At 53.5% G+C, this 15217-nt stretch overlaps 1 protein-coding gene across 2 annotated transcripts; it reads right to left on the bottom strand.

Annotated features, from left to right (window-relative positions):
* Window positions 1-158: 158 nt before the first annotated feature.
* On the bottom strand, window positions 159-8037 carry IBA57 (iron-sulfur cluster assembly factor IBA57). Of its 2 annotated transcripts, XM_019633557.1 has the most exons (4): window positions 7644-8037; window positions 5408-5449; window positions 1650-1999; window positions 159-1359 (listed from the first exon to the last, which is right to left on the bottom strand). In XM_019633557.1, the coding sequence occupies exons 1-4, from the start codon at window positions 7982-7984 to the stop codon at window positions 968-970; spliced, it is 1125 nt and encodes a 374-aa protein (XP_019489102.1). In that variant the 5' UTR covers window positions 7985-8037; the 3' UTR covers window positions 159-967. The 2 variants fall into 2 exon arrangements, with proteins under 2 accessions (XP_019489102.1, XP_019489103.1); XM_019633558.1 differs by lacking the exon at window positions 5408-5449.
* Window positions 8038-15217: the final 7180 nt, after the last annotated feature.

The following is a 15217-nucleotide window of genomic DNA, read 5'->3' as shown; positions in this document are numbered from 1 at the left end:
CGCCGTCACCGGCGACTCACGGCAGCCCAGCTCCAGGTTGAGCTGTTGTTCAGCATCTTAGCTGTGGAGGGCAGTGTCACTGGCCCCCATATGTGGGAGCTGAACCGGGGCCCTCTGGCGTCCCAAGCCAGTTCTTAACCATCGCGCCACTCGGCCGGCCCGGGTCAACCTTTAATAGCTGCTCTGGGGCATTAGTTGGGTCACCCGTAAACATGACGTTCACAATGCAGTGATAGGAAGGATATCAGTGTTTTAAAGGGGGAAGCAAGTGGTCCCCCTGCCACATCAGAAAGCCACAACAGTAAACCAGGCAGAAGCTCTTCCCTGCACATGGCCCGCCGAGCTCACACGGGCTCCCTGAGGCAGGGCTGCCCAGGCTACATGGAGCCGATACTGTGGAGCTGTGGCACCTGCCATGACAAGGTGCCAGGGCTCCCATGCCCCAAGCAGAGTGCACTTGGGAGAACCTTTTGTGGGGCTTGTGGGCAGTGCACACACCTCCACCCACGGACGCCAGAACTGCACGATTCCCACCCTAAGACATGCCTCAAGCCCACACAGAAGCCAATTCCCAGAGCCACCCGCCTGTTGCCATCCACAGAGCCTACACTGCCTTCCTCCCAGGCCCGCCCCAGAGCAGGCTGAGTGGTGTAGGCAGCGGGAAAGGCCCAGGAGTGTGGCTCCTCACTCTGTCCTTGGCTGATAAACAAACGGCCTCCAGGCCAACATGGTTTGGAACCTCATCCCGGGTTAGCTGGAAGCTAGGGCTCCACGCAGCAGGGTCAGGCGCAGGGCTTGCTCTTGTTACGCCCAACACAGATGCCGGTGTCTGCAGGAAGCATGGTGGCCTGCCTGCAGTCCCAGGAGTCCAAATACACTCAGGAACCTTCCAACGGTACATGTTCCCCGGGGCCACTCTGGGAAGTTCGAGCCAGCCTACAGGTGTGGCAGTACAAGTACATAGGGGCTACTTGATGGTTGTGGGCCACCAGTCTGGCACAGACGCAGTCAGGGTCACCCGGCCACTCCCAGCGGTTCTGATATGTAGAGGACTCTTAATTTTCTCCGAATGCAGCAGGGCCAGCCCCACGTCCCCCTGGCCGGCCCTGTACTTGCCGGCGGCCTGTCCAGACTCTGTGAACACCGTGGTGCTGGGGGCAATGCCGCCCACAGGGAGGGGGCCCAAGAGCTGCACGGGAAAGAGGCGTTTGCGGATGACGCCCATGTGATGGGTTCGGGCTGTCAGCTCCTGGCCAATGTAGCAGCCCTTTGTGAAGCTGACTCCATTCATGAAAGCCAGGTTGGACTCCAGGGGCAGGGCCACTCCTGGGGGCAGGTCATGGACCCCCTCGGGAACGCCTGTCGGGTGGGAAGGGAGAAGCTTGCTGAGGGCTGAGGTGTCCTCCAGAGCGAGGGCTCAGCCAAGGAGGACAGGTTGTACCCCCTCCTCTGCCCCCCTCCTCTGGTCCCTTGGTGAGCAACTATCTGGCCCTCAACCCCACCAGCTAGAGGAGATGACCCCTTGCCTGACCTGGAGCCCTGCTCTCTCCACTGGTTCCTCCAAGTGCCTCCCCAGGGTCTGGCCCTGCATTGCTGCCCCTTCTACCCCATTTCTGCCCTCCCTGGCTGGTCCCACCTCGCACCCATACCTTGCAAGTACCGATGTCGGTGATAATCCTGGAGGTCCCCAAGCCTGCCCCCAGATACCAGAGCAGGGCCCTCATCCTGAGCGAGGAGCCGCCAGCCCATGCGGGCAGTGCGGGGGTCACGGGTGAGGATGGTGGCGCCCTCCTGCTCCTGCAACAGTACAGCTCTACCAGCCTCCTCCGGGGAGCCTGGGGAGTGGGGCAGCAGGGCCCAAACACACAGCTCAGGGCACAGCTCCACCGTGACCTTCCGCCGGATCTTGTGCAGTGCCAGGTGCTTCTGCAGCGCGCCCAGCACCGAGCTGTCACACTCCAGGAGAAAGGCAGGTGCCTGGTCAGGGTGCTCAGGAACCCTGCAGGGAGAGGCAGTGAGTGTGTGTGTGTGTGTGTGGGGGACACATTGCAGAACCAGCGTGTGTAGCCGTGCCACACACCCCCACGCCCCCCCCACACCCCATCTTCCACTACCCCTGTGCAGCGCAGGGCACACAGCAGACTCCACAGCCCTCGCAAGACCCCGCCCTGCCTGGGCTGCAGGCACACACACATGCCAGGGGCCAGCAGGTGGGGAGTGGGCCCAGGGACCACGGTGGTGTCTGACGTTCAAGGTGAGGTGGAAAGGCGCTGATGCCCACCCTGCCTCCTCCAGCCACTGAGCAGCCAGGGTCCTAAGGTGGGACGCATGTGGATTTCAGAAGGGGCACTCCTAGAGCTGAGAGGACTGCAGCAGGGGCCAGAGGGAGAGGTGCTGAGGCCACACCTACCATGCCCACCTCCCACTTCCCCAAGGCGAGCAGGAGAACCATCCTAAGACACAGCCCTGGCCAGCAGACCACATCACTTAAATGATCCCAGGATTCTCATGTGCTACCCAGGTGGAGCAGGGCTCCTTCAGACAGGCAAGCACAGAGAGCCTAGAGCAGCATTAGACATGGGGTGGGGAGACTAGGTAGAGACATACAAGACCCAGATGAGGACACCCAACAAGAAAACAACCAACCTTATAAAAAACTGGGCCAAAGACCTTCATGGGCACCTCCCCAAAGATGTACACAGATGGCAGATGAGCACATGAAAAGATGCTCCACATCATGTGTCCTCAGGGAAATGCAAAGTAAAATAATGAACTACCACTACACATCTACTAGAATGGCTAACAGGCGGAACACTGACAACACCAAACATGGGTGAGGACGTGGGGCAGCAGGAGATTTCATCCATTGCTGGTGGAAATGCAAAATGGTGCAGCCACTTTGGAAGTCAGTTTGGCGGTTTCTTATAAAACTAAACATACTCTCACCTTACAATCCAGCAATTGTGCTCCTTGGTATGTACCCGAAGGAACTGAAAAACTTATGTCCACACAAAAACCTGTACACGGGTATTTACAGCAGCTTTATTCCTAACTGCCAAAACTTGGGGGCTCCCAAGATGTTCTTCAGTAGGTGGGTGGATAAATAAACTGTGCTACATCCATTCAGTGGAGTATTACTCAGCACTACAAAGAAATCAGCTCTCAAACCATGAAAAGACATGGAGGAACCTTAAATGTGTACTACTGAGTGAAAGGTGCCAATTGGAGGAGGCCACGTACTGTATGAGGTGTCATCAAACAATAGTGATTGTTTCAATAAAAAAAACTTTAGGGCTGGCCAAGTGGATCAGTTGGTTAAGAGTGTGAGCTCTGAGTAACAGTGTCACCACTTTGATTCCCACATGGGCTAGTGAACTGCACCCAAGCTGAGCTGCCAATAGGTGACAGGATGGCTCAACTGGTGAGAGCATGTGCTCCTAACATATGAGAGCATGTTGGGACTCCCGCATGGGATGGTAGGCTATGCCCACCTGCAACTAAGATTGAACAAGGCACCTTGAGCTGACTGGCCCCAAGTTGCCCATGGGCGGCCAGATGGCTCAGTATTTAGAGCGTGTGCTCTTAGCAACAAGGTTTTCAGTTCGACTCCCACATGGGATGGTGGACTAGCCCACCTGCAACTAAGATTGAACACGGTACCTTGAGCTGAGCACCCACGAGCTGCCAACAGGTGGCCAGATGATGACTGGACTTGGAGCTGAGCTAGCTGTGCCCTCCACAACTAAGATTGAAGGACAACAACTTGGCTGTTCCCCTTCCCTAATTCCCCAATAAAATCTTAAATAAACAAACAAAAAAGCCTTTATTACAGTAAAAGACACAGTGCCATTAATCCCCCTCAAACTACTCCCCCTTGCTTCGAACATACTTATCACATCGTTCTTGCCACTCTCTGAAGTTCTGGAAGTCCTCTTTCATGAGTGTCTTTAGTGCGCTGTCATGGCTGCCTCAACGTCCTGAATCATTTTGACTTTGGAGAAGAGCCAGAAGTCGCACAGTGGCAGGTCCAGTGAATAAGCTAGATGAGGACACACTGTGATGTTTTTATTTGACAAAAACTGCTGTATACCAGAAGCGATGTGTGACATGGAGCACTGACATGATGGAGGGTGATTTACAGCACACTTTAACACACACCTTCTCTCTACTGTAGCTCACACCCGACTGAGTGCACCAAACATGATGAAACTTGTCACACACTATTACTAAGATTTGACACACCGCTTCCCATATTGAAGATCCCTGCCTTTCTGTTGGATGGCACTCGGCAGCAGCATTCACCATAGTTTTTGATGACAATGGAAAAACTCCATGTCACATATCGCTTCTGGTACAGCAATTTCTATCAATAAAAACACTTGGTGTCCTCATAAGGTGTCCTCATCCACCTTATTCACCGGATACTCACAAAAGAGGACTTCCAGAACTGCTTCAGAAAGTGGCAAGAATAATGGGATAAGTGTGTTCGAAGCGAGGGCAAGTACTTTGAGGAGGATTAATAGCAATGTGTCTTTTACTGTAACAATTATTTATTTATTTATTTAAACATTCACCATATTGTCTGACCACACCTCATATGATTCCAACTATCTTTTTAGAGAGACAGTAAAAAGATCAGGATTTCCAGGAGTTGGAGGATGGGGAGGGATGAACAGACGGAGCACAGACGATTTGGGGGGCCATGAAACTACTCTGCATGAGACTGCAATGGAGGATCCATGTCATTGTCCACTTGTTCAAACCCACAACTCCAAGAGTAAGCCTAATGTAAACTATGGGCTCTGGGTGATGATGTGTCCATGTAGGTTCAACGTTTTAACAAATACCCAACCTGGTGGGGAAAGTTGATGGTGGGAGAGGCCACGTGTGTACGGGAAAGCTGTGCACCTTCTGCTCAATTTTGCTGCAAACTTAAAACTGCTCTAATAAGTGTGAAAATGAATAAAGAAAAACCTCATTAAAATCAGTATCAGGAAGCCCTGAAGGGGGAGCTCTCACATACTAACACCCACTGTCCTCTGCAGACTCCAGCAGCAGGCAACTTACTTTACATGCCCCAGTAAGAGGAACATTTTCTCTTTGCCCAGCAACAGCCCAACCAATAAGAAACCACCACACTCAGCCAATGAGAAGCTATCACCATCCTGAACTCTCGCTCTCTTCCAATGAACCTCTGTTAAAAACAGCCCCTCCCACCTCCCTTCTTTCCTCAATAAAAGTAATTCCTCTCCTCTGTTCTCCCAACTTGCCTGTTTCACCATGGTTTGCATGTCCCCACAATTCCCCTGCTATTCCTAAATAAACTCATTTTGATGGAAAAATAACCAGCTGTTTTATTTTTAAGGTTGACATAAATAAAATCTAATTCACAAACAAAAAACTACACCTGAGAGAAGATGCTGCATCCAGGACACAGGAACAGGGTGCTCTGAAGAAGAAAGGATGGGAAATTAAAGTGTGAGAATTAAAATGAAAAATTCAAGAGAGTAGATGTAGAGAAAAAAAAAAATCCAGGTCAGGAGGTAAGACCGAGAAAGCAGAAAGGCATGCAGGCCTTCAGGGAGGCAGCCATACCCAGCGCTGCCCTCTTCCCAGAGAGCAGACTCCAGAGAGACTAGACATACGTAAATGGCCATCAGCAATAAGGCAGGGAACAAACATATGAACTAACCCCATGAGGGGTCAGAACAGAAAAGAGGTGTCAAGCAGGGTAGAAGGAGAGCAGGCTCAGCTCCCAATGCCCACACCACAGAACAGAACTGGGATATAAATCCACTGCCTACCAGCACCCCAGGTGCAGCAGCAGTCATCTAAGGGGGATATCCATACCCCTTCTGTCTCCTGATTGCTGAGGAGAAGCAAGGCCACTACCTCTGTGGTGTCTCTGACAGAACGAAGACCCATCCCACCCCGCCTGCGCAGGACTTCATGTTGGAATCTCAGAAGGCAGACAAGGATCAGGGGCCGTCATCACAGTGGCCCCCAATTCCCTCAGCACACTGAACAGCGAGTGGCGCTGTGATACCCCATTCTCAGGAATTAGCCAGCAGAGAAAAAAAACGACTTATCTCCAGGACATATCAGGGCCAGGTAACGTCTGGACAGAGTTGCCAAGTGCGTGCAATGATGTTCCAAAACAGAGGGAAGGTATAAAGAGGAAAAAAAAAACTGCTTTCCACTGTAGAGTGACTTATGAAAATATAAGTAACAACACAAAGACAAAAAGATGTGAAGGCTGACTGCTGACATAGCAAGGAAATTCAGGGATCAAAACATCATTACAATGCTCATAAATTAAAAACAGTAATGACCAGAATAGATGCTACTGAAAATTACTGACAGAGGGGCTCAAGATAAGAATGCAGATTCTAAGATAAAGAAATTAAAGCAACTAGAGAAAGGTAATAGATATATGAGACAAATGATGATGGCATCTCTGAAACAGGACACAGCAGGGGTCACAAATGTTTTCTGTAGAGGGCCAGATAACAGACAATTTGGGCTTTGGTCACACGGTGTCTATCACAAACCTGGTGCTGGACAGACTGCCAAGTAGCCCCAGACGGCATGCAAACAAGTGGGCATTGCAGCATTCCAATAAAATACTTACCAAAACAGGTGGTGACTGCCTGAGGGCCATACCTTACTGACTCACTGTTCCACAGTCACAGTGCCCACCCAGCACCAGGCAACACGACAGGAAAGAAAACCCAAAATAATTGTCGAATAAAGAGCCCCTACAAACTTTCAGGACCCCAAAACAAGAAGGCATGAATGAGGCTTCTCAACAGAAATACTGGTGAAGGAGGACAGGCCACAATTCTCAGTGACAATTTTCCACCTGTAGTTTTTATCCCAGCCAAGCTATCAGGTAAGACCATTTGCAGGGCCATAAGGAGTCCAAGGCCACCTGAAGTATCCCACCTCTCAACAAGTCACTAAAGAACGTGCTCCTCCAGACGCAGGAGTCAACTGAGAAAGATGCAGATACATCCAAAACAGGAGGGGCAAAGGGCAGTTCCCAGGGCTATGTGGCCTAGAGGAATGGTCAGAGAGGAGAGGCCCAGTGTGCCTCCGGACACACAGCCTGGAACTGCATGAGAGGGCGTAGCCCCATGACCATCACATAGGCCACGATAATGTCAACACAGACTGATTAAAACACCAAACACGGATAACACTGGATATGGTGACGCAAATGCGGAAATACTGCAGAATTCGGAAAGCCATGGCACAAGCCGGTCACGCACAGTCCACTCTCTGCAGTCACTGGCTTCAGGGGCTACTACTGACCCCTTCTTCGCAGTGGAGACAGTGCAAAGCTGAACAGGGGCAGAGGCCAGGGGCAGAGGACCCCAGGCCTACCCCCATGGAGCAATTCGGGGGTCTGTCCCTGGGTACCACTCCGCCCTCTACGGGAGCCCTACCCGAATGCCCTCCTCCAGGGTGCCCTTCCCATCTCAGCTGCCCTCCCCCGGAAGGCCCTCCCCGTGGGTGGCCCCACCTCCTAGCTCCCTGACCTTCCCTTGGGAGACCTGCCCCTCCCCCTGACTCCCTACCCTCCTCCTAGATCTTCCCTCCCTTTATCCACTTCCCTCCACCTCAACGCCATCAGCTCTCACCTGTAAAGAATGACGTCATAGAGCGTACGTCCCTGAACGTTGAGGAAGTGGGCGTAGCCCGCGCTCGCCGGGGGCGGGGCGGCACCGTCGGCAGGACCCGGAAACGGCAGCTCATTGGTCAGCAGCCCCAGGAGGAAGGGCGCCGACTCCGGCCCGCGCACGCGCACCAGGGCGCGTTCGCCCAGGGGGAAACAGGCCCAGGCTGTGTCGCCCGCAGGTTTGTCGCCTTGACGGCTCAAGCCGTGAGCTAGGCGGTGCTTCAGGACCGCGCGTAGCCGCCAACGCCAAGCAAGTCCGCCACGCCCCGGAGCTGCGCCCCGGAGAAACGCCGCGGCAGCCATCTTGGGCACGAGTGAGGCCGCTGGAAGGAACGGCCCGGGAGGCGGGCGGGCGGGCGGAGCGAGGGTGGGACGTGCGCGCAGGGCGTTGGTGGGGCGGGACCTCGGGCTGTCCGTCATCCCCCGTCCAGCTCCGCCCCTCCCGACCGGTCCCCTGCACTGGATCCTCCTTATCCAGGCTCTGAGTGCAACTACCTTAGCCTGCCCCTGGGTTTTCAGAGCGAGTTTCTGCTTGTTTATGGCAGTGTCAGCGCTTTTCAGGTGCTCAGTTCAGGGTCGTTAAGCGCATTCCCACTGTGGTGTATACATCCCTACCATCCAGCGCTTTCTCATCTTCCAAAATAGAAATGCCCTACCCATCAAACTGGAGTCCCTGTTGTTGACTGGCGAAAATAATTCTCCAAATGAGGCACAGAAAAAAAAGGTTTATTCGGAGGAAAGGGGGAAAAAAAAGCTACCACCGCAGTGCAGAAAACGCACTGCTCCAACACAAGACTCCAACCGGCCGCCCACGCACACCTCCCACACCGGGCTCCAAGTGGCCGCCCACGTGGAGGAAAAAGGGAGAGCTCTTTTAAGATGGCTCTATTTATATCCCTCCCCCAGAAGCTATCACAAAGTTAAACCTGGAGTCAGGATTACAGAGTTAACAAGGGGCCCAGGAGCACCCACAGTCCTCCCAGCTCTATGGTCACGTATCACAAAATGCCAGTTCACTTTTTATCACCATCCACCTCTCAGCCCCTGGTACACCCCCACTCCAATTTATCTAGGTGAATGTGACTCCTCTTAGGGACTTAGAGGAATTATGCAGTATTGTCCTTTTGTGACTGCTAATGCTGCTATGCCCGAAGTCCTCCAGGGTCATCTACAGTGTGTCAGGATTTCCTTCCTTTTCAAAGCTGAATAACATCCGCTTACATTTTATCCGTTCACCAGTTGATGGACATAGGAGTTGCTTCCAACCCTTGGCTATCGTGAATGTGCTGCCATGGACACGGGTGCGCAGATATCTCTTTGTGACCCTGCTTTCAGTTCCTTTTGGCATTGCACAAGGAAACCCACTTCTGTGTGTCTCACTCTCACACTCCCTTTACTTCTGACACTTCTGATCACCAAATGTGTGTATGGGAGTGGGTGCACGGCAAGCAATTCTGTGACACCAGCTGGGTGTCCCACAGTTTAAAGCAATCCTGACCCTACCTACCTGGAGATAGTGTCAGACCCCACAGGTGAAGGAAGGACTCAGTCCTACAAGACTGTCCCCACTTCGGACACCAATTGCAAGTCCAGGTTGTCACCTGTGCTTCTGATTGGTGGTTCTCACAACTCCCTCCTCAGGTTCCATAATTTGCAAGAGTGGCTCACAGAACTCAGAGAAACATTTACTTACCAGATCACCATCTTATTATAAAGGCTATAACTCAGGAAGAGCCAGATGGAAGAGATGCACGGGGTGAGGTATGTGGGAAGGAATGAAGGGCTTCCATGCCCTCTCTGAGCACACCACTCTCCTGGCATCTCCTGGTGTTCACCAACCCAAAGCTCTCAGAGCTGTGTCCCTTTTGGGTTTTATGGAGGCTTCATTACATAGGAATGATTGATTAAATCATTGGCCACTGATGATTTTTTCAACCTCCAGCCCCTCTCCCTTCCCTGAGGTCGGGGTGGGACTGAAAGTTCCAATTCTCTAACCAGAAGGTTGGTTCCCTGAGGAAAAGCCCCCGAACTTAAGGGCTTTCCAAAATCACCTCATTAACATAACAAGACACCTTATGGTTCCCATATCAGGAAATTCCAAGGGTTTTAGGAGCTGTGCCAGGAATAGTACAGACCAAATATGTATTTATTATTATAAATCAAAATATCATAAGTATATACCCAAAGTGGAATTGCCAGATGATATGGTAATTCTGTTTAATTTTTCCAGAAACCTCCATACTGTTTTCCTAAGTGCCCCAGTCAGCTCAGGCTGCATAACAAACACTACAGGATGAGGGGCTTAAACAACAGACATTCATTTTCTCAGCCCTGGAGGCTAGATGTCCAAGATCAGGGTGCTGTCAGGGCAGGTTTCTGGTGGGGCCTCTCTCCTCAGTGTGCAGACAGAGCCTTCTCACTCATGGTGTCTCTTTTCATAAGGATACAAGTCCTGTGAGATCAGGGCCCCACCGTTATCACCTCACTTAACCTTAATCAGCTCCTGAAGGCCTGTCTCCAGAGACAGTTACATTGGGGCTTAGGGCTTCCACATGTGGATATTGGGGGACACAATTCAGCCCTTAACACCAAGCACAGCTTTTGAATCCCACTTCCTCATCAGTTATCATCCCCAGTTGTTTGTTCCCCTTTCAGCGAAACTCTGACAGCCTGTGTGCTCTCCCTTAACCCACTGTCACTGAAACCCAGGAAACTGCAAGGTGGCAGATAGAAACCAGCCACAAATACTTGCAGCACCTCCTGTGTTCTATCCCGGATCTGACTCCATGGCTCACTGTTACTCCTGCCCAGTTCACCAGTCAGAGCAGCACCGTGCTAGCCTGTAGTGTGGGGTCAGGGGTGTCCTTGGGGGCATCTCCACCTTCCCTCACTCTCACCACCTCATCTAGATACACGATTTTATGTGTCCACAAGCTCATGGCTCCAATTGATATCTCCAGGCCAGGCCTTCCCCCCAAATTCCAGACCCCATGGCCTGTTTGGCACTCTGCCGGTGTGTCTGATACTCAAAAACTGTGTGTGTACAAGAGTGACCGCCACATCTCCCCAGAGCCACATTGCTCCAGCACCCAGCAGCCCACCCTCTGCCATGCTCAGTGTCATCCCTTGGCATCCATGAAGTCCCCACGTGACACCTGGACCCTCCCTCACAGAGCTCACAGCCATACACTCCCATCCAAGATCAGCAGTTAGCTCTGTCCCCTCTCCTGCCTCCCCCAGCAGACCTCCCCCAATAGCACATGACTTGCCCGTACCTCAAGACTGGGCCCAGATGCCACCTCCCAACAAAGCTGCTCTGACCATCTATGGATGCATTTCTCCAACTTCCTACTTGAAATTTTTTTTTTAAAGATTTTATTGGGGATTTAGGGGAGGGGAACAGTGCTGGGGAACCGGGGGGGAGGGGAATAGACAAGTTGTCCTTTTGTTCTTCAGTCTAGTTGTGGAGGACGACGCTTCACTGGCCCATGTTGGTATTATCATTGCGCTATTCCTGGGTGAGGCAGATCGGTCGCCGGCCTCTGGACGGCCACTCACGGTGGCTCTTGGCAGCTCACACCGGCTGCCAGCTGCTCATGCTGGCTGCCAGCCACTCACAGTAGCTTATGGCAGCCCACTGCAGCAGGGGCTGCAGCCTACGCCGTCGCCGGCGACTCATGGCAGCCCAGCTCCAGGTCGAGCTGTTGTTCACCATCTTAGCTGTGGAGGGCAGCGTCACTGGCCTCCATCTGGGGTCAAAACTGGGGCCCTGCTGCTCAGAGCTGGCGTCCCAGGCCAGCTCTTAACCAACACTCCACTCGGCCGGCCCCCTACTTGAAAATTTTAACCTACAGAATTTGTGAAAGAATAGTAAAATAAGCTGTACCACCTTTCACCTAGATTCACCAATTGTCAACATTTTGCCCTGTCTGTCTGCTGTCTCCTCGCAAGTCCTCTGCTTGTCCAGCTCTCACTTGCCAGGCTGAATGCCCCCTCAACATCATGCTGCCCAAACCCTACAAGTCCCGATTTTCCAGCCGGGCTAACTGCGTGGTGAGGGGCACGATCAGCCTGCTCAGTGCCCCCTGAGCCTTGAGGCCCTTGATCCCCAACCTGGCTGGCTTCCTGGCTATGACCAGCTCGGCCTGGTATGTGGCTCCACTGGCTTGCAGCCCTTCATGGAGGAGGTCTTCCTCTGCTGGCCGGGCATTCCATGGGTGACCCGGCACCTCCCTGCCAGCCTCTGAGGACAAAACGAGGTGGGGGGCAAGTTCCTCCAGCCTCACGTCAGCCTGTCCCCAGCCAGCAGAGAAACCTGCTTCCCACTGGGCAGGAAGGGCCCCAGGTGACCCGGGGCCACCTGGAACCTCCCTGACCTGATCCAGTGCCAAACCCAGCCTGCTCTGCCACAAGGGCTGTTTGAATGCAAATTAACTCAAATGATGTCAAATGAGCCTCCCAGCATCTCCCTGATGACCCCACTGATGTGCCCAGAGATACATGTGGCCTGTGGTTTCCTTAGTGGTTAGAGCAAATAACACCTCCCGCCATCCCAGAGTCTGCTGGCCAGTGATGCTCTGGGGACCCTCCTCCAGGAAGCCTTCCTGGGTCTCTGCAGCATCCTGGCCAGCCCAATACCAGGGACCCTGACATTGTCGGCACCTCCCAGCTACTGCCCTTTCTCAGGTGTCCTCACAATACTTCTCATACCGCAGCTCTGAAGAGGCTATGGCCTGGCCTCAGAAGGCTCCCAGGGAACACTATTCATTGACCTGGGCTGCAGTGGGGGCGGGGGGAGGAGGGGGTTGCAGCTGGATCTCACGAGCGCTCAACTCTCTGAGGCCAGGGGCCTGCAACCGTTAGATGGGGTGGGGAGCTGAGAGCTGGAAAATGGCAGGCATGGGGGTCCGGACCCCGCTTCCCAGCTGCTGCCTGGCCAGGAGTGGTTTCCTGTTTTTCTCTCCTCATGGCATCTTCCCTTTCCAAAGGCAGGAGAAGGAAGCTGCCCCATTCTGGGGGTGTTGGAACACCTCCCCACAGCCCTCTGTGGTCTCCCTGAGCAGCTGGAGAGCTGGCTCCAGCCATGGAAACGGATGAGAATGAGACAAGAAGGCCATTCTATCTGATCGTGCCCCAGACACTCCCCTGGCCGGCCCTGCTTCAGTATGGACCTGGGCGGGCCCCACACAGCCTGGGGACCCTGCCAGGCACTGAGGTTTATCCTGCTGACCTGCTCCCTGAGCCCAAAGGACGGGGACAGGTGGGGGGACAGTTTTGCCTTCCATCCTCATGGACATCCCAAGTGGGTGTGGAAACCAAGAGGGTTTGTTTGTTTTTAAGTAGTTAAGTGTTCCACCTCTGGGAGCTAACAGACCTGAGCACCGTATTCCAGGTGGGAGATGGCCACCCACTTTAGGGTATCAGCTCTGGCATGAGACCGTGGTTGTATCACTGCATCAAGGAATTGGTCTTGGAGGGGGGACCATAGATGACCCAGAGGTTGGCTTCCCAGACCTGGGACAGCCAGTGACAAAAGAACCTAAGGCACCACCATCGAAAGTTCACAGAACAGAGGGGTCCCCAGTGGTGCATCCAGGTGCCCAAGTCCGAGATAGGAGGCCCATGCCTTCTCCCGTGGTGATTGGACCTTCTGTTTGACATATACCTTAGGATGGAGTCCCAACCCCAGGGCCTGAAGTGGGGCCTTTAAAAATGTGATGACGGTGAGATGAGGTCACCAGGGTGGGTCCTTATCCTATAGGACCGGTGTCCTTATAAGAAGAGATCAGGACACAGATGCACATAGAGGGATGACTATGTGAGGACACAGGGAGGAGACAGCCATCCACACACCAAGGGGAGAGGCCTCAGGAGAACCAGTCCCGCCACCACCTGAATCCCAAACTTCCAGCCTCTAGGACTGTGAGAAATACGAGTAAATGTCTGTGTAAGTCCTAGACTGTAGCACTTGTTACACAGCCCGAGCTGACAGAGACGCTTTCCAGAACAGAGCCCCCACATGCAGCTTCCCTCACTGCTGGGATGCCCTTTAACCAGCTCTGACTAATGGGATGTGTGTGAGTCGGGGTTCTCCAGAGAAACAGAACCAACTTGATATATATAGAGAAAGAGGCTGAGAAGTCCCAAGATCTGCTGTCGGCAAGACCCAGAAGAGCCAGTGGCCTAAGTTCCAGCCTGAGTCCAAGTCCAAGGACAGGAAAAGACCAGTGTCTGGACATCCTGTTTAGAATGTTCGAATCCACGGGCCGGCCAAGTGGTGCGATGGTTAAGACCTGGCTTGGGACGCCAGAGGGCCCCGGTTCAGATCCCACATATGAGGGCCAGTGATACTGCCCTCTACAGCTAAGATGCTGAACAACAGCTCAACCTGGAGCTGGGCTGCCGTGAGGTGATGGCAACGGCGTAGGCTGCAACCCCTGTGGCAGTGGGTTGCCATGGGCTACCGTGTGTAGCTAGCAGCCAGCGTGAGCGGCCAGCAGCCAGCGTGAGCGGCCAGCAGCCAGCGTGAGCGGCCAGCAGCCGCAGTGAGCGGCCGTCCAGAAGCCGGCGACTGATCTGCCTCGCCCGGGAAGAGTGCAATGATGGTGCCAACTTGGGCCAGTGAAGCAACGTCCTCCACAACTAGATTGAAGAACAAAACGACAGCAACTTGTCTGTTCCCCTTCCCCCAGTTCCCCAGCACTGTTCCCATCCCCCCAATTCCCCAATAAAAATCTTTTAAAAAAAAAAAGAATGTTCGAATCCAGAATGCTCTTCCCCAAGCACAAACCCACCCAGTGCCTCCCATGTCCACTGGCTTTGTGCCTCCTTTTAAATGGATGTTGAGGGGCATGAACCCAACCTCTCACCCCTCATGGACCCTGTCACCATCAGATGCCGCAGCACTGACCATCAGGATTCAGGCCAGCCTCCCGTCTTTGCTGAGAATGTACACCTGCCTTGCTCACTAACCCTCTCCAGCCACTAAGGCTGTTATGAACTCCAAGTGTCCCACTGTTCCCCACTCAGATGACCACCGTCTCTCTGAGGTCCTGAGGTCCTCCAGGGCCCCCACTGAGAGGAGAGCCAGCTGCAGGAGGCTGACCTGGGGGCATGGAAAGGCAGCGGAGAGGGTGCTGGCACACAGGAATGCCTTGTAGGTGCCCATCGCCAGTTCCACCACTCACTGTGCCCAGTCACACCCATTGGGGATGCACAGCATGGCCTCCACCCGAGGGACCTAGCCTCCCAGTGACAACCCCACCAATAGCACAGCCCCAAATCTGGGACTGCTGTTTCCACGGACCTTCCTCTCTTGCAGAGGTGAATGGTGTACCCCTACTCTGGATCCAGATTGGCATAGCCATCAAGATTTCTTGGAGTGGAGCTCCACTGGGAGTGGGGATCACTTGGATCTGGGGCTTACCTAGGGGTGGGGCTCCCCTGAGGGCAGGGCTCAGCCAGTCATACCCCACACAGAAGAGGGACTCAACTTGCAGTTGGCATCTGACCAGAGGTAGGCTAAGGTTAGGGTTG

Source organism: Hipposideros armiger, unplaced genomic scaffold, assembly GCF_001890085.2.
Source record: "Hipposideros armiger isolate ML-2016 unplaced genomic scaffold, ASM189008v1 scaffold_1342, whole genome shotgun sequence".
Lineage (NCBI taxonomy): Eukaryota > Metazoa > Chordata > Mammalia > Chiroptera > Hipposideridae > Hipposideros > Hipposideros armiger.
The sequence above is the reverse complement of the archived record's forward strand: the minus strand, read 5'-3'. Positions and strand labels throughout refer to the sequence as shown.

Coding starts and splice junctions, on each gene's coding strand:
- IBA57 (XM_019633557.1), bottom strand. CDS start 7,984: ATGGCTGCCGCGGCGTTTCTCCGGGGCGCAGCTCCGGGGCGTGGCGGA. Junction 5,450..7,643: donor TATGACGTCATTCTTTACAG/GTGAGAGCTGAT, acceptor TTTCTTCTTCAG/AGCACCCTGTTCCTGTGTCC. Junction 1,360..1,649: donor CCGACATCGGTACTTGCAAG/GTATGGGTGCGA, acceptor CCCACCCGACAG/GCGTTCCCGAGGGGGTCCAT.